The 17,472-nt window shown below is 65.2% G+C and overlaps 2 protein-coding genes across 8 annotated transcripts; one reads left to right on the plus strand and one right to left on the minus strand.

Moving 5' to 3' along the window:
• The first annotated feature begins 1,139 nt into the window (after positions 1 to 1,139).
• Positions 1,140 to 14,398, plus strand: CNOT3 (CCR4-NOT transcription complex subunit 3). 7 transcript variants are annotated; one of them, XM_080828193.1, is made up of 18 exons: positions 1,140 to 1,403; positions 5,025 to 5,102; positions 5,219 to 5,286; positions 5,509 to 5,583; positions 5,701 to 5,790; positions 5,929 to 6,057; positions 6,160 to 6,255; positions 7,273 to 7,492; positions 7,588 to 7,721; positions 8,011 to 8,067; positions 8,657 to 9,041; positions 9,123 to 9,246; positions 9,764 to 9,962; positions 11,326 to 11,425; positions 11,521 to 11,719; positions 11,985 to 12,117; positions 12,762 to 12,887; positions 14,050 to 14,398. In XM_080828193.1, the coding sequence occupies exons 2-18, from the start codon at positions 5,078 to 5,080 to the stop codon at positions 14,146 to 14,148; spliced, it is 2,259 nt and encodes a 752-aa protein (XP_080684319.1). In that variant the 5' UTR covers positions 1,140 to 1,403; positions 5,025 to 5,077; the 3' UTR covers positions 14,149 to 14,398. The 7 variants fall into 7 exon arrangements, with proteins under 7 accessions (XP_080684319.1, XP_080684316.1, XP_080684318.1 ...); XM_080828192.1 differs by having other exon boundaries at positions 1,177 to 1,403; positions 5,028 to 5,102; positions 7,270 to 7,492; XM_080828190.1 differs by lacking the exon at positions 14,050 to 14,398 and having other exon boundaries at positions 12,762 to 13,643.
• A 37-nt stretch (positions 14,399 to 14,435) lies between these two features.
• Positions 14,436 to 17,279, minus strand: LENG1 (leukocyte receptor cluster member 1; the record flags this gene model as incomplete). Its single annotated transcript, XM_080828195.1, is given in 5 exon segments — positions 14,436 to 14,461; positions 14,464 to 14,648; positions 15,207 to 15,469; positions 16,033 to 16,212; positions 17,125 to 17,279. Coding segments are annotated over 5 exon segments (786 nt in total). The 5' UTR covers positions 17,257 to 17,279.
• Positions 17,280 to 17,472: the final 193 nt, after the last annotated feature.

Consider the following 17,472-nt stretch of genomic DNA (forward strand, 5'->3'; position numbering starts at 1 on the left):
AAGGGTTCGCAGTGCCGACCTCCAGGCTTTCCTCCCCGGGGCCAGGTGGACTCTGTCCCCTCCCTTGCCCTGCGATGCCGGTGCATCCTCCCTCCATCCACCTTCCCATCTCGACCGTCTGACCCTGGAGTCGGCAGCGGCAAGTCAGTCCTCGCATTCACTCGCCCGCTTGTTCAGCAAACAGTTCCTGTCTTCCGCGGAGGCCAGCTCCGGGAGAGCACACCGGAATCATCCCGGAGTGACGGGAGCGGCGCCAGAGTGGGAGAGCGGGGATCCCCCGAGCGCCTTCTGCAGCGTCGTGCCAGCGCCGAGGACGCGGACGTGCAGAGGGGGTAGGACCCCCTTGCAGCCTCCCCACCCCCGCGGGCGTGCAGGCGCGAGCGACGTGGGGCGCCGTCCACTGCTCCCTCCCTCCCGCAGGACCGGGTCCCAGACCCGTGCCGAACACAGGCCAGCTGCAGGGACACGACACAGCCGGGACACGAGGAACGCGGGAGGCTGCCCTCTACACCGGCCACGGGGAACGGCAGCGGGCGGGGCCGCCGAGGGGACCGCTTCCCTCCGGGGGGCCCCAGGGCGGCTTTGATTGGCGGCGACCTCCGCTCGGCCCCCGCCCGGAAGGCACTTGTCTGCCGCTCATTAGGTGTGCGGCCTTTCACGCCCACGCGCCATGCCTTCCTCCGCTTTCCCCACCCACTTCCGGGCCCAACCAATGGCTTTAGGGCAGAATATCCCCTCACAACCAATTACAAACGGCTTTAAACTTGACGAACGTCTTCCCGCCCCTGGTCAACCTAGCTCCTCCCCCCGGCCAATTGGTTTAGGAGAAGGGGGCGGGTGTACCCAATCAGCACGACAGTGGCCTCTTGATTGACGCACGGGCCCTCGCGCTGGCGTGTTGTGCCCTGAGGCGGGGAGGAGGAGGAGCGGGGAAGAAAACCTGAGCCAATCCTAGCAGCCTGCGCGGGAGGCCAATCGAACGCCGCGCCTTGGAGCGATTGCCCAATCGGCGAGAGGAGGCCGGCTGCGTCCCTGCCAAGGACCAATAGGGAGCGTCCGGGGGGCAAGAGCGACAGGCCGCAGGAGCAATCATAGGCCTATATTCGGGTCTCGGGGGCGGGTCGGCGCCAGAGACGAGAAGAGAGGAGGGGAGGCCTCCTCCGCCGCCGCCATCTTGGACCGGGCCCGGTCAGCTTCCGCGGAGCCATCGGCAGACGCCGCGGCCTCCCTTGAGCCCCGACCCCGTCGTCAGAACAACCCCGGGCCCACTTCCCCCCACCCCACTTCCGCTTCGCGCCGCTATCGCGATAGCGCCCGGGCCCGGGGCGCGAGAAAAAGGCGGCGGGCGCTCGCCTCCCCCGCCTGTCGCGATACGCTCCTCAGCGGCGGCGCCAGCTCCTGTGGTGAGAGCGTCAGGCTCGACTGGGCCGGACCCCTTCCCCTCCTCCCCCGGCGCCACCGCCGCCTGTCGCGACATGGCCCCCCCCGGCCCCCGGCGCGGGCTCCCGGCAGGGGCGGCCGCGGGGCCCGCCGCCGGCCTCCCCCCCGCCCCCGCGCCCTCCTCCGCGCCCCGCGGCCGCGCCGGGGGTCCCCTCTCGCGGGGGTGCGGGCGCGCGGGGCCGCCCCTCTCCGCGTCGGTGCGGGCGGCCGGACGGCAGCCCCCCGTGGGCGCCGGGCCCGCAGGCGGGGCGGGCGTCTCCGTCCCCCCACCTGCCCCGCGGCCGGGCCCCCTGCACGGCCCGCCGGCCTCCGCCAAAGTTTGCCCTGCAGCGGAAAGTCGGGGCCCGGGGCGCTGCGCCTGCGGGGCGGGCAGGGGTGCGGGCCCGCCTCGGGACGCGGGCTGCCCCTCTGCCGGGCCGGGTGATGTCACTCCCACTTCACGAGCGCTGTGCCGGGCGCAGGGCCCCCCCGTGGCGCCGCTGCCCGCTCCGTGCCGCAGCCGAGGTCCGCCGTGGGCCGTGCAAGCACCCCTGCCTCCCCCAGACGCCGCCCCTGCCCGTGGGTGTGGGCGTGCTGGCGCCTCCCCCCGCTGCCCGCGGCGCGCCCCCGGTCACGCCGGCGCTTGCCGGGGGTCCGGGGCTCACGCGTCCCCCCTCGCACGCAGTTGGAGCCCGGGGAGCTAAGGCCTCCTGGCCCTGGGATGTGCGGACTGTGTTGGCTGGGGTGCGCCTTCTGCTCCGGGGTCAGGGAGCTCCGTCGGGGTTGCCTCCCCCAGGCGCAGAGTCCTGCCCTCGGCGGCGCCCAGGCTGACGCTTCTGCTCTCTTGCGCGTCCCCTTGCGTGGCTCTAGGGCCTCTGCCCTCCCAGCCCAGGGGGTGCCCGAGATTTCACGGAGACACGTCGCCGCTGTCCCTCTGCTGTAGTCTTTCCCAGCTGCGGTTCCGAGACCCCCGCCCTGGGTGTTGGGCCTCCCAGTGGGGACACAGCTGCCTGCACCCCAGGCCCGCACACGTCCCTCTCCCAGAGTCCCGGGGCTCTGTGGGGCGGCAGCAGCAGCCTCCCGGGTTTCGGACTGCCTGCCAGCGCCCCTGCCCCGGCACACGGCCTCTTCGCTGGAGGCTGTGACAGCCCCTAGGGTTAGGACCGCCTGGTGTTGGGTCCCAGGCCTGAGCCTTCTACCTTCCTGTCCTGGCGTCCTCAGGTCTCCGTGACTGCGCCCTCTGCCCTCAGCCGAGCTCTCGGGGGCTGTCCTTCATTCATCTGGGCCCCTCACTGAAACGGCTCTTGGCTTCTGTGGGTCGGCACACTGATCACTCTCCGACACCTAGAACGGGCTCCTTGAGGGGACGAGACCTGGTGAAGCCTCCTGGGCCAGGGTTCCCCGGTTCCTCAGTTCCGTTTGAGACCCCTTGCCGTGAGCGAGCAGGCTCTGGGGTGCCTGAGATGCCCCCCCCCCCCGTCTCAGGGTGAGCCTGCTGTGGTTGCTTTCCCTGGGAGATCTTGGTGGACCCCCATAGGAGCAGTGGGGTCCCGCAGCCCCGTAAGAACAGGGCTTTTCTGTGCTTGTACCTTCAGTTCAAGGCTTAAGCTCCACATTTGTCTCTTGTCTTTTGCTGGGGGTGGGGGGATCTTTCTTCAGAGGGAGCGGCTGTTACCCCTGTGGCGAAGGCTGCTGTCCACTGCAGCGCCCAGCTGGGCCCGAGATGCCTCCTGCAGATCCCGTGCTGTCCTCTCTGGGCCTGAGCTGTTCCCCGCTTTGAGGGTCTGAAATCTCACCTCCCTGGGCTGGGGCTCTTGTTCCCTGGCCCCGTGCCTCCGACTCCATGAGGGCTTGTTGCTGCCTCCGTCTGTTCCTTTCTTGGGGCCATCACCTCCTCCACTGAGCTAGGTGACCCGACCCCCCCACGTGGCGTGCCTTGTGTAGGGCTGTAAACTAGGCGTCCTCTTCTCTGGGCTGGAGGCATCTGTACCTACTTTGGGGCAGTAAGAGGCATTTCTGTGTTGGGGTCCTGGCCCTCTCCCGAGTTCCCAGGCCAAAGGCTCTTCCCCCATTTCGGTTTGCATCCCCTCTGGGCCACTGGCTGCCTCTCCTCGAAGCTGGGATCTTCCTTGTGTGGGGATTTGGCCCCACCTCGGTGTGTCAGCTGGCTCTGGGCCCAGGGTGTAGCCATTGTCTCGGTCGGCCCTTGGTGGAGATTTATGCTTCCTCCGGTCTAAGGTGTCCTAGCCTCTCCCCACCATCCAGAATGGGCTCCTGTGGAGGTGCCTGGTACACACAGCTTTAGGACTTCTGGTCCTCCTCAAGCGTTCTCATACGCTGTCCTGTTGGTAGCTGCTAGCCACCTGCACTGAAGTAACCGAAGTAAAAACTAAAAGGTCCACTGTTTTGTGCACGAGCCACATCTTCAGCGTTCAGGGACACAGGTAGCCCAGATACGGAACGTTTCTGTTGTTGCAGAAGGTGTCTTCGGACCGGACTGTTCTTGTGGGTGAGGACCCTCTTGGTGTGGCCTCCCTTTGGGTTGAGGCTCTTAGTCCTCAAAGCTTCTCTGGGGCACCCTACCCTGGGCCTCTCTCAGGGAGCTGTGCTTTTCAATAGAGGCCCCCTCTCTGGGGGGTGACCTTGGGCAGTGCACAAGTCCCCTTGGCCTAACCCCTCTGCAAGGCTCCTGCACTCCCCCCCCCATCTTGATATCAAACCCTAAGTTGTGGCTTTTCCCTGGGCCAGAGCTCCTGGTTTCCTCTGGGCTGCATGTACTTTCAGGGTGAAGATGCCCCGCTTTCTAAGTACTTACTGGGCACACGTCCTGGTGGTTTACGTTTCCCCGCATCTGTGTCACCATCGCATCTGATCGGTACCTCCTTCGCGTGCACAGACGGCTGTCTCACAGCTGAGGTCCCCTTTCACTCTCCTGGTCCTCTCTGGGGTGATGCCTTCTGCCCCCATACATCTAATTCTTTGGGTTGGGTTGTCCCCCGTGTTTGAGCGACTCTGCTATGGAATAAATTTGGTGGCATACAGCTCTCTTCTGCTTGGGACCCAGCCCTGACACGACGGGTGTGTTTAGCTCTTGCTGACGTCAGGCCTTTCCCATCTCCCCTTGCTCCCACTCCGTCTCCTACAGTTCTTAAACGCAGACGGTGTCTGGCTCGTCTTCCGGCAGACTCTTCATCTTCCGAGCTGTCTGAGGGGTCATCTCTCCGGTGTTCGGATGCTAGGGACCTGTGTGCCCTGCCCCACTGTGGGCCTTCCTCCCCCGCACCCCGCCGTGGGCTGCTCGGCCGCTTCCTGCTCTAAATCGTCTAGAGCGTCATCTGCGGGAAGGTGTTCCACGCTCTAGGAATTTCTCACTTCCTGGGAAAAAGTACATCTGGTTCCTTGTTTCAGCAAACTTTCCGGAGAACTCAGACCCCTGTGCTGGGCTGTCGGGGCAGCATAAGTAGAACTCGGCCTGGTCTCTGTCATCAGATAGTAAACGCGGCCTCCCTCGGCCGTACCACGTACCCTCCCGTTCCCAGCCTCGTTCACGTCTCTGCGTCTGCACCAGCCAGGGAGTAAACACGCGTCCCTCCCTTCTCTCTCAGCAGCGTCCGTCTCCAAGAGAGTATGAGGAGCCTGCGTCTGTAGGGCAGGGAAGATGGCGGACAAGCGCAAACTCCAAGGTACTGGTCTCCTCGCCCGCTGCCTGTGTAGCCACACGCTCACTGTCCTCAGAGGTCCTCCTCGGATGCCTGCTGCCTTGGCAGGGTGCTCACAGCCTTCTCTCGTCCCCGGCCAGGTGAGATTGATCGCTGCCTCAAGAAGGTGTCCGAGGGCGTGGAGCAGTTTGAAGATATCTGGCAGAAGGTACAGGGCACGGGACCCTAAAGATCTGGGTCTCCGGGGAGGAGAGCACAGGACGAGGTTCAGGGAGAGGGGTTATGGGTCCAGGTGCTGAGGACCCAAGCAGCAGCTCTGAGATGGACTGGGGGGCGGGTTTCCCCAGCCCCAGGAGACAAGTTTTACCACTGGAGTGGGCACGAGGGCCCCAAGTCCCACACTGACGCCTGGGCTCTCTTCATCCCTCAGCTCCACAATGCAGCCAACGCGAACCAGAAAGAAAAGTATGAGGCTGACCTAAAGAAGGAGATTAAGAAGCTCCAAGTGAGGGGACTAGGGGCCTGGATTCCTGTGTCCCGAGGGCGGAGGGAGGAGGGGCTGGTGGCCTCTGTGCCCGGGGCCTGAGGCGGTGGGACTGTCTCGCTCTTCCTCCACCTGCAGCGGCTGAGGGACCAGATCAAGACATGGGTCGCGTCCAACGAGATCAAGGACAAGAGGCAGCTCATAGACAACCGCAAGCTCATCGAGACGGTAGGAGCCCAGAGCCCGGAACCCGAGAGGTGGGAGGAGGCTGATTCCTGGGTCCCCAGAAGTCCCTAGAAGAGGAGGGTTTCTCCGTCCCGGAAGAGGCAGCGGGCTGAGACCTCCTGCCACCTGTGCCGTCCGCAGCAAATGGAAAGGTTTAAAGTTGTGGAGCGAGAGACCAAGACTAAAGCCTACAGCAAAGAGGGCCTGGGCCTGGCCCAGAAGGTGGACCCTGCCCAGAAGGAGAAGGAGGAGGTTGGCCAGTGGCTCACGGTGAGTCAGGGAAGAGAAGAGGAGGGGGCCTCAGGGCCCCGATCCCGGGCATCCGTGGGGACGGCTGGCTGACCACCTGCCTTTGCTCGCCCCCTCCCCTAGAACACGATCGACACCCTGAACATGCAGGTGGACCAGTTCGAGAGCGAAGTGGAGTCGCTGTCCGTGCAGACACGCAAGAAGAAGGGGGACAAGGATGTGAGTGGGGGACCCTGCGCCCCGGGGAAGGAGACGGGCTGGGGCGAGTCCGGGGGGTTAGCGGCCACTGGGGGTGACCCATGTTGGTGAACCAGTCTTGGGTCCAGCTTCGGTAAGCAGTGGCACCCTGGAAAGGAGGAGCGGTTTGGGGTAACATGCTGGGTTCTGCCGGGGTCGCTGATGTGGCAAGAGCGGTTGGCCGCACGGGGTGGGGAGGTCTGAGGGCTGAAGCCGTGGCATCCTAGCTCTGAGAAGGCCCAGGTCCTGAGGCAGCAGGGAGAGACGAGGCTCATTTGCGCTGAGAAGAGCAGTTTTGGGGCAAAGCCAGATCTAGGGGCCCAGATGCCGAAACTCCGGGGTCGTAGGGTGTGGATTCAGGGGGATGCAGAGCACGTGTACTTGTTGGCACAGGAAACATAGGGAATGGAGAGCTGGGTCCAGGGATGTGGGGCAGTGGGAAATGAGCCCGGTTTGGGGGTCTGAGCCTCTGAGGGGTTTGGGAAGCCAGAGCCTGGAGGAGAGATGGAATAGGTCATTGTGGAGTGGGCAGGGGATTTAGAACTGAGGCCTTGGCCGGGGCCGGGGCCTGGAGAGCCCAGGAGCTAAGCTGCTGAATGTGTATCCCTCCGAGTGTGTGCACAGGGTGGGCTATGCGAGGACAGAGATGCCGGCTCCCTGCAAACGGGCGTCATCACTGTTGCGGTTAAAGCAGATGGGGGTGGGCTGGGCTGCAGTTTCGAGGCCCGGGCTGTTGGGAGCTGCAGGGGGCCATGGGGTAGGAGCACAAGGCTTTCTGGTTTTTTGGAAGTTTCCCGGGGTGTCTGGGCGGAAGCCGGGGATCCTTCAGGGGCTGGGGTGGGGCGCAGACTGACTCCACACTGCCCACGGCGGGAGGGGCCAGAGTGGAGCCTCTGGGTCTCTGCGGGGGTCGGGGACTGAGGACAGGTTCTGTGGAGGCAGGAGGGGCCCGGGCAAGCGCCCTGCAGCCCCTGAGCCTGGCCCTGGGCTCGCCAGCAGAAGCAGGACCGGATCGAGGGCCTGAAGCGGCACATCGAGAAGCACCGTTACCACGTCCGCATGCTGGAGACCATCCTGCGCATGCTGGACAACGACTCCATCCTCGTGGACGCCATCCGCAAGATCAAGGATGACGTCGAGTACTACGTCGACTCGTCCCAGGACCCCGACTTTGAGGAGAACGAGTTCCTCTACGACGATCTGGACCTCGAGGACATTCGTGAGGCCCGGGGCTGGTCTGCGGGCGTGGGGCAGTGAGGGCCCGGTGGTGGGGGTGTCCCAGCCCGTCGAGCCTGCCTCTCCCTGCCCCCACAGCACAGGCGCTGGTCGCCACCTCCCCCCCCAGCCACAGTCACATGGAGGATGAGATCTTCAACCAGTCCAGCAGCACACCCACCTCCACGACCTCCAGCTCTCCCATCCCGCCCAGCCCGGCCAACTGCACCACGGTGAGGAGGTGACCCAAAGGGGACCTGAGGGAACCGAGCGAGTGGGGGCTCGGTGTCCTGGGTGCGGGCCCTGAGGGTGGGTCCCACGCATGCTGCGCGGGCAGGGGATCGAGGGTTGGAGTCCCTAAGGAGAGCAGGCTTCCAGGCTGTGGGAGGCTGGCGGGGTGCTGGCTCCCTGGTGAGGCTCGGGACACAGGCCCCACAGCGGTCCAGGGGGCATCAGAGGTGGGCCTCTCTACCGGGGCCCTCGAACTCACACCGGTTTTGCACGTCACCTCTCCCGCCTCAGGAAAACTCTGAAGATGACAAGAAAAGGGGACGCTCGACGGATAGCGAAGTCAGCCAGGTGGGTGTGACCTCCCAGGGCAGGAGCATGTCCTTGAACCAGGGTGTCAAGGAGTGGCCTGCTGGGAGGGCCGGAGTGGGGTGCTCCTCAGGACCCAGGGTGTGCCGCGAGGGATGGGCGGCGGGCCGCCGGGCAGTGCTGGGTGGCAGGCGCGTCCCTGCTGCCTTCTGGGGGCTGGTCAGCAGCGGCCTTTCCAGTCGCTTCTGTGAGCCTTTCAGTGACCTTAGAGCCACTGGCCCGTTTCAGGCTGCTTTTCCTTCTCTTGGACCATTAGCTGCTTCTAGCTGATCTTCCCTTGAGGACATAGCTGCCGTCCTGACGTCCAGGGGGTTTCTCCCCTGTGGGCTGCCATGGGGAGGTGTCCACGCAGATCATGGGAAGCTGGGTGTGGGCAGGAATGCGTGTGAGTGGTTTAGGTGTCAAGGTGGTGATTGAAGCTTTGAGGGTAAGGTCAAGGGGAGGGGATAGCGAGGGGCAGCCAGGCACTGCAAGGACGGTGGAGCCCCGCTTGGGGCAGGGGGGCATGCGCAGGGGGCTCAGCAGACCCGCTGGCCCAGTGCGGCCTGACCCTTTTCTCTCCCACCTGCAGTCTCCAGCCAAAAATGGCTCTAAGCCTGTCCACAGCAGCCAGCACCCTCAGTCCCCCGCTGTGCCGCCCAGCTACCCACCCGGCCCCCCGCCTGCCGCCTCCGCCCTGAGCACCGCCTCCGGCAACAATGGGGCCTCGACCCCAGCAGCACCGGCGAGTGGCCTGGGCCCCAAGGCCAGCCCGGCTCCCAGCCACGGGTCAGGCACCCCTGCCCCCTACGCCCAGGCTGTGGCCCCGCCAGCCCCTAGTGGGTCCAGCACCACCCAGCCCCGGCCCCCCAGCGTCCAGCCTGGTGGGGGAGGGGGCGGCGGCGGAGGGGGCGGCGGCGGCAGCGGCAGTAACAGCAGTGGAGGCGGAGGCGCTGGCAAGCAGAACGGAGCCACCAGTAAGCAGGGGGGCTGTGGGGGGGGGGCGGGGTGGGTCCTGCCGTGGTCAGCCCCTTCTCATGCCCTCTTCCTGCCCCCAGGTTACAGCTCAGTGGTGGCAGACAGCCCGGCAGAGGTGGCTCTTAGCAGCAGTGGGGGCAGCAGCGCCAGTAGCCAGGCTCTGGGCCCCCCGTCAGGCCCCCACAACCCACCTCCCAGCACCTCGTGAGTATCTGCCCCTGCCTTTGCCAGGACTTCGCCCACCTGGTCGGGTGTCATGTCCCCACTTCTTACCTCCCAGGACATAGTATCCGTCAGTCCTTTAGCCTGACCCTTTGGAACGTTTTAAAACATTTCTCGGCCAATCGGGATTGTTCTTAGAGTCCCCTCACGTCCCCTTTCTGGAGCCTGCCCTAGACCCACCTGACTCCCCTTGAGAGTTTCTCGTCCAGTTCTCAGGTCAGACCTTTCGAGAGGGTTCTCATTTCTTAGAAGATTGCCCCCAGAAAGACTGTGACGTCCCACGGACATAGGGAAGATCTTCCAGGGTCTGCCTGACCGCCAGGCTCTGGGTGGGCCACCTCACGGGGGCATCTGCTCGAGGCGACCCATGCTGTGGGTGGGTCACTGACCTCGTCCCCTCGGCCCCCGTCCATAGAGCGTTGCAGAGGTCTGACTCGTCCCCCGCTCGCCAGGGCCTCTTGTTCTCTCTCTGAGCCCTCTCCTCCTCCCTCCTTCCCAGGAAAGAACCCAGTGCGGCAGCCTCAGCGGGGGCTGGGGGTGTGGCTCCAGGCTCAGGGAACAACACAGGGGGACCCAGCCTCCTGGTGCCACTTCCTGTGAACCCTCCCAGCTCCCCGACACCCAGCTTCAGCGAGGCCAAGGCAGCCGGTGCCCTGCTCAACGGGCCTCCGCAGTTCAGCACCGCCCCAGAGATCAAGGTGGGCCGCAGGCTTCCCTGCACGTGTGCTGTCCCCTTCCTCCGGGTCTGCCGGCCACCCCCACCCCCTGCACCCTCGCCTCGTCCCCAGGCTCCTGCACCATCCTGCGCTCTGCAGCTCTCGCCTGTGCTCTGTCTTCCCACCGTCCTCTCTGTGCCCACGGCCCCTGCTCCTGCATATGCCCTGCCTTCCTGCTCACTGCCTTCCCCTTCCCTGCACTGGCGTCCACTCTGGGCCTGGCTTCGTGCTGCGTGAGCACACCCTGGTCCCACCTCCTCTACTACAGGACTGCATGGGGCTGGGGGCAGCGGGTGCTGCGGACCCGCAGAGGTGCCTTGGACTTGGGGCAACGGCCCAGCAAGGCCTTGGCGAGGAGACCTAAGCTGGGAGCGGTGGGGGTCCCAGGGTCGGGAAAGGCTAAGGGAGGAAGGAGTGGTTGTCTTGTGTCTCTCGTGCCAGGGTTGCAAGAGGGCTGCGGCTGGAGCGGAGGGCGCTGGGACAGGGCTCCGCAGACAGGAGGGGCTGGGCACAGGCGGGCTGCCGGGCTCTGAGGGTGGTCGGGTGTCCTGGGGAGGCAGTGGGGTCCGGCCGAAGTCCGAGAGGGGAGCAGGACGTGGGACTGACTTTCTAGGCCTGCGTTTAACCTTAGCTCCACCGTGTCAGAGTCTGGGCCCACGTTCTGTGTGGCGTTCTCCCTGGACAAAGCAGGTGCTCCCGGTTGCACCTCTGGTATGACAGGACACGGAAGCCCCGGGGACCGTGCAGGGTCCAGAGTAAGCATGCAGTTCAGAGGTACCACGGACAGGAAATTTACAGCGTGTCTTTCTGAGGAAGAGGGGTCTGCTGGCTTGTGAGTGGAGAAAAGACAGAGAAGGATGGGGCTGGGCCAGTCCCTCTGGGGCCACTGAGAAGAGCGTGGGGGGTGGGGGGCATGAGGGTCAGGGTCGCGGTCGTAAGGACGGGGCGATCCGGATGCAGCACAGAGGCCTGGGCAGGCAGCACTGCCCGCGGGCCCGCCTGTCCACTAGCAAGGAGCTGGGACGCCATGGGTGCCAGGAGACTGCCCCACGACCCTGTGCCAGCTGGACGGGGGGTGGGGTGCATGCAGTGTAGCAGCCTGGGCAGAGGGGTGGGGGTGTGGAGGCCAGTGTTCCCGGACCGCGGTCTGCTGCGCTGTCATGGTCTGGCATGGTAGGGGCCCCAGCAAACAGCCGCTCCTCGGATGCTGTGCCTGCCCCCACGTCTGCACCGTCTCCCCGTCAGGTGGGGAGGCAGTGGGGCTCTTCACGCTGGTGGCCTCGGCCCGGCGCCCACCGGAGGACATGGGGCATGGGGCATGGTGCCAGCGCTCTTCTCTCCGCAGGCCCCAGAGCCTCTGAGCTCTCTCAAGTCCATGGCAGAGCGGGCAGCCATCAGCTCCGGCATCGAGGACCCCGTGCCAGCGCTGCACCTGACCGAGCGAGGTGCGGGTCTGGGCGAGGCAGGGGGGCGGCTGGAGAGCGGGGGGGCGGGCCCTCCACCAGCCTCACCAAAGGGCCCGGCCCCCTGCCCCCTGCAGACATCATCCTGAGCAGCACGTCTGCCCCACCAGCCTCCGCGCAGCCACCCCTGCAGCTGTCGGAGGTGAACATCCCACTGTCCCTGGGCGTGTGTCCGCTGGGGCCTGTGCCCCTCACCAAGGAGCAGCTGTACCAGCAGGCCATGGAGGAGGCTGCCTGGCACCACATGCCTCACCCCTCAGACTCAGAGCGCATCCGGTGAGGCGCCGGGACCCCTAGGCGCGTGGGAGGCGGCCCAGGCAGGGACCTCGTCCCCTGGTCCCGGGACACGAGGTCAGGCCGGGCGCTGGGCTGGGGGCTGTCTGTGAGAGCTGGCGTCCGAGGCAGTTGGGGTGGGGGTGACCAGGTGCCAGAAACCTTGCCCCTGAGCAGGGGGGCGCGGGGGGCAGGTCATGGCTACGATCCGGTCCGCGGACCACAGGGCCTGTCAGGCACTGCCGCCAACCCTCCTGTCCCTCCACAGGCAGTACCTCCCCCGGAACCCCTGCCCGACGCCCCCCTACCACCACCAGATGCCACCCCCACACTCGGACACCGTGGAGTTCTACCAGCGCCTGTCAACGGAGACGCTCTTCTTCATCTTCTACTATCTGGAGGTACAGCAGGGCCCCCGGGGCAGCCTCGGGCCCCCCGGCTTCGCCGCCACCGCCGCCGTCCCCCCTCGGGCTGGAGGGGTGAGGTGGGTGCCCCACTGCGGCCACCGGGACCGCACCCCCTCCCCATCCCCCAGTCCTGCCCTCCCTGCCCCCCACTCCCCCCCTGGCAGACCCGTCCCTGTCCCTACTTCAGCACAGACATGTCTGTGTTGAGGTCGAGGGCCAGGTCGGTCCACTGCGGGGACCAGGGAGCCCCAGCCCCACTCTGGCCGCCCGCGGCTGTGCCCACAGTGTCCATCCCCGTGCAGTCTCGCCGGCCCCTGGAGGCCACTAGGGAACTGTCCCCTCTGCATGACCCCAGGGAGTCGTGACAAGCTCCCCCTCCCAGTCCTGCCAGGGGAAACTTTCCAACTACCTGTCCTCCGCTCTCAGCACACGGTAGTTTCTCTTCTAGAAGCTGCTCTGAGCGGTTTACACCCGCCTGACCAGCAGTGGTAGGTTCTATGCCCCAGCCCCTCTGCAAGCAGACTGTCTGGCCCCACCTCAGCCTACGGCGGGCCCAGGGTCAGCCCTGAGGCCCTGTGCCCCTTGCCCCCACTGGTGTGGGGGCCCCCTGACCCCCGGTTGCACCCTTCCTCCCCCAGGGCACGAAGGCGCAGTACTTGGCAGCCAAGGCCCTGAAGAAGCAGTCGTGGCGATTCCACACCAAGTACATGATGTGGTTCCAGAGACACGAGGAGCCCAAGACCATCACCGACGAGTTTGAGCAGGTGAGGGCCCCTCCCTGTACCCCACCCACCCCCTGCCCCCAGCGCGGGCCCTCGGGCCCTGTGCTCCGCGGGGGGCCCCTGTCATCTCCCCTCCGTGGGCTGCTAGTGGTCCCGTAGCTGCTGGGCCCACGCCGTGCGTGCTGCCTCCCACCTGGGAGCACAGGCCGCTCCCCGACCCGTCCCCCCGCGCCCAGCAGAGCTGGGGCTCCGCAGCACACACGAAGGGGGACGCTAATCAGAACCCCCACCTGCTGCACCCCACTTGGGTTTGAAGCCAGCCCGAGCTGGGTGACCTTGGGCGAGTGGCTTGGACCTGTCTCCCTGTCCTCACATGCAAACTCAGGCTGCCACACCCTGTGTGCAGTTGTTACCAGGACCGAGTTAATGACGTGTAAGTACTTAACGACCACCGCTCAGTGGTCAAGTATCAGGCGTGTATTTCGTTTCCAGTCACTTTGAATCGCTATATTCCGCACTGGTCTCTTCCACCAAATATTTGCCTGAGGCCAAGTACTGAACAAAGCCCTGTCCTCCGGGAGCTCGGTCCCCTCCCCTCCCTCCTTTCAGCCCTTTCAGCTTCCTTGCAGCATTTCAGACAGTCGTGCAGACCCGGCCTCCTTCCCCCTCCTCTCAGCCGTTAACCGGGCTCCCTGTCCCGTCCTGGTTTGGGCCCTCGCGCTCCTCCAAGTGCCTGTCAAGGCCTCGCTCCTTCAGAAATACCACGCCACCACGGTCACCAATAAAACATCTGTCCCAACAGCGTGCCTGGCTGTAGACTGAGCCTGTTCCGTTCTCGCGGATGGGGTAACGGCCTCAGGGTTGGGTGAAGACCAAATGCCAGGACCCAGCTCGGGCACCGAGCACCAGCTCTGGCCCTCAGGCTGCAGCCATCCGAGAAACCGCGGACGCTGTAAATGTGCCTGGGGTGGAGGCCCGGCTGGGGCCTCTCCGCGCCTCCCCGTTCCCTCTGACGGGGGGCAGGAGAGCAGGAACCCTGCCCAAGAAGAGCCTGGTGAGGGTGGAGGGAGACGGCCTGTGCATACAGGGCCCCCGGCCCGGCGCCTGGCACCTCCCTGGCCCTGAGATCTGTCCCCTTTGTCGGTGCAGCCCAGAGCCCCTGCACCTCCTCGCCCACTCACTGACCGCCTTCTCCCCTGGCCAGGGCACCTACATCTACTTTGACTACGAGAAGTGGGGCCAGCGGAAGAAGGAAGGCTTCACCTTTGAGTACCGCTACCTGGAGGACCGGGACCTCCAGTGACACCGGCCCCTCCCTCCACCCTCCCCGCCCCCCCGCATGCTCACCCCCACCCCCTGCCCAGGCGAGGGCCCTGCCCTGGAAGACTTGGGGAGGCCCCAGGCCAGGGGCAGCCCTCTCCCCCAGGAAGCAGCCCCACCCTGGGGGCCCCGGGGGCGAGGGCTGCCCCCTCCTCCCCTCCCCAGTGAGGGACATTTTTTGGTAAACCTATTTTCATTTTGGAAAATATTTATGAATAAATAGTTTTATATGACGGCTGGCAGCTACGGCCTCTCCTCTCCCCCCAGGAGTCAGTGAGCACTTGGGTCTTGCTGGCGGGACGCCGGGCCCACTGGGGGTTGAACTGCGAGTTGTACCGCCTCCGCCGTTCATCGGCCTCCTCTTCAGGCTGGTCCTCCTGGGGGGCTGTGCCCCGGACTCGGGCCAGCAGGGCGTCTGCGCGAGCCCGTTCCGCTGCTTCCCGCCGAAGACGTTCAGCTCGAAGCTGGTCCAGGGATGGGGGCCTGGGGGAGAGGAGTCAAGTCAGGAAGTTCATAGCCCCTGGAACACTCCCCCAACCCCCGCCCCGCAGCAGACGTTCTGGCCTCTGAGGCCTGGGGGTGGGAAGCTGGCTTCATGCTGTGCACAAGGATCCCATCGCCCCCCTTTACAGTCAGTGCCTCTCCAGATCCAGAAAGCTCTGTTAATCAGCTGAAACAGCACACCCAGGCCTCAGTTTCCCCTTCTGTGGACGACCCAACTGCTCAGGGGCTTGTCCTGCTGGGGACACAAACCTGCTGACCCCATGGCTCTCAAACTCTAGACCCCAGAAGGCTCTAGGTCTCGGGGAGTTTTATCACTATTTTGCATGGAAACACCAAGAAAACCTCGAAACGAGGCTAGGTGTCCTTCGTCCCCGCAGCGTCTCCCCAGAAGCCACCGGCCACTCCGGACTGAACGCTGCCTGGGGATCTCAGGAAAACAGGCTTGCCGTGTCAGGGTCCCAAAACTGCACGTAGAGAGTGGCCTCTCAGCCGCGCAGCCCCAGTCCTCGTGCCCACGGGCCAGCCCAGCTTGCTCACCCTTCCGGCCGCTGCTTCTCGGGCCCCCCCTTCCCCTTGGTGCTGCGGCTGCCGTCCTCTCCACTGTGCCGCCGCTTCCGCCGCAAGTGCTTCTCCATCTCCCGCAGAGGGTCCAGGCGGTTCTTGATCTTCTCATCTGGACCCGGGCCAGGCTGGGGGGCCCCTCGCCCCGGGGGGAGCTGGTACCAAGGTGGCTGAGTCTGGGCTTCTGCCGCACTCTGGCCCAGGTATGTCAGGATGCCCAGAGCTTTCTCCTGCCTCTCCTGAGGGGGACAGACACTAGGGAGGTGAGGATGTCCCCTCGGGGAGCCCTCCATGCAACCGCAGGACACGTGAGGCTCCTGGACAGGCAGAACCAGCATGAGCCAGCCCAGCCATGTGTGAAGGACAGGTAGGGTTAGCATCGGGGAAGGACGGGGTACAGCCGCTTTAGGGTTCGGAGGCAGGCAACTCTGGGGCGATAATGTGAGGACAAACCTGAAAACAGCTGGCGAAGTAAAGGAGTGAGGTGAGACAAAGGCAAGGTCAAGGTTTGGTAGGAATCCCTGACAGCAGGTGAGGGGATGGACACACAGAGCTCCGGAACCCTCCCCCAACCCCTAGAGGGCCTTGTCCGGTCAAGGGGTCTGTACCTAACAGTCCCATAGCTGGGCGGGGAGGGGGTTTCAGCACCCACTTCCAAGCCCCTGCAGGCCTGGATGGCAATAACCCACACTCCTGAGTGCCGTGTTCCATACTGAGCTCATCTCATCCCCCCCCCCAACTCTATTCCCGTCAGTCACCCCCAGGCTCCACCCAGGACTGACTAGGTGGGGGGCCGGCTTACTTTCTCCAGTCGCTTTTCTTCCTCGTACTCTTTATTGCCTCTGGTCACCCCTTTCCCTTCCTCCAGCAGCTCCCGAAATAGGTCCACAGGGCCAGAACCCAGGGCTCCCGCCTCTGCTGGTTCGAGCTCAGAGAGTGAGCTCCGGTGCCTGGCTTTCTTCCGCAGGAATTCTGTGCGGGCCTGGGGAAAAGATGGTTACAGGCAGAGCATTCAGAACCTAGACGGGACTCCAAGAACTGGGCGACGGGTTCTGAGAGTCCGTCTGAGGGAGCCCCAGTGTTGGTGCTGGGGGCTGTAAGGAAGAGTACGTGGACGGGGAGACAGGGGAAGGAGGCGACACCTGGGCCTGTACGCTGCCTCTCGGCCAACCAGAAGGGTCCCAGCCTCGGGTGCCACGATAAAAACAGCTGTGAAGGCAGCCCAAAACAGGGGAGCGGGCGACCGGAACAACAGGTAGGGCTCCCAGTCACCGCCCCGGAGACGACGAGCAATCTCTACTGACAAAAGCGAACTTTAAAAACGCAGACCACTTCCGGGCCCGACTGGACAAAGGACTGCAAACTAGAGAGTAGCAATTGCACCGCAAGCCACGGCGGGACGGCAGGGAGCTCGCCCCACCGCCGTGGCCCTTCGGAAGCCATCCCCCTTCTCTGCACAGGCGGGACATTGCCCCTCCAACCACGAGTGGTGCTTGAGAGACCGCAGGTCAGGCGCTCTGCGAGCATACAGTAGGCGCTCAACAGGGAGGTTGCGCAGGCAAACTAAACGGGACCGGGTTTCCTTGAACTGCGCAAGGATTCCTTTTTTCACCAGCCCCTCCTGTGCCAGGCACCCTGGCCTCGCGAACGACGCGAGTGGGGGAAAACGTGGGCAAGGGGAGGCGCAGGTGGGGCCCCCGCAGCAGGCGGGGGGGTGGCCCGGGGAGATGGGGAGGCGGGGGCCGCGCAGGTGGGGCCCGACGCTTTCAGCCGCGCCCAGCTCCGCCGGCCTCACGGGACGCAGCGCGCCTGCGCGCCACCCCAGCTTCCGGCCCCTCCCCACACGCCTGCGCGCTCGGCTCGGGAGGCCCGCCCGACCGCACTCGGGGCTTACCTCCTGCTGAGCAAGCAGCACCCTCCGCTCCCGCTCTTTCTCCTCCTCCCGGGCCTGAGCCTCGTCACGCCGCACGCGGGCCACATTGTCCTTGTTCCGGACGTGCCAACTCTTCTTGGGCAAGATATTCATGGCGTCTCAGCCGTGCGCCGACTGGCAGGCCGGCCACCGAGTACTTCCTATTGGCGAGAGGATGCCCCTCCCTGTGGTTCCTTCCGCTGTCACGGATTGGTCCTAGGCTGACTGCCACGCCCCTCCAAGTCCGTAGCGACAGCTTATTGGCTGAGATGTCGAATTTGGGGTTGGCGTAGCCTGGCGACCGCCTCTTATCAAGCGTCCGTACCCATC

The sequence above is a fragment of the Martes martes genome (assembly GCF_963455335.1).
Source record: "Martes martes genome assembly, chromosome: 17".
Taxonomy (NCBI): domain Eukaryota; kingdom Metazoa; phylum Chordata; class Mammalia; order Carnivora; family Mustelidae; genus Martes; species Martes martes.

Coding starts and splice junctions, on each gene's coding strand:
- CNOT3 (XM_080828187.1), top strand. CDS start 5,078: ATGGCGGACAAGCGCAAACTCCAAGGTACTGGTCTCCTCGCCCGCTGC. Junction 6,058..6,159: donor AGGTTGGCCAGTGGCTCACG/GTGAGTCAGGGA, acceptor CCCCTCCCCTAG/AACACGATCGACACCCTGAA. Junction 9,042..9,122: donor CAAGCAGAACGGAGCCACCA/GTAAGCAGGGGG, acceptor TCCTGCCCCCAG/GTTACAGCTCAGTGGTGGCA.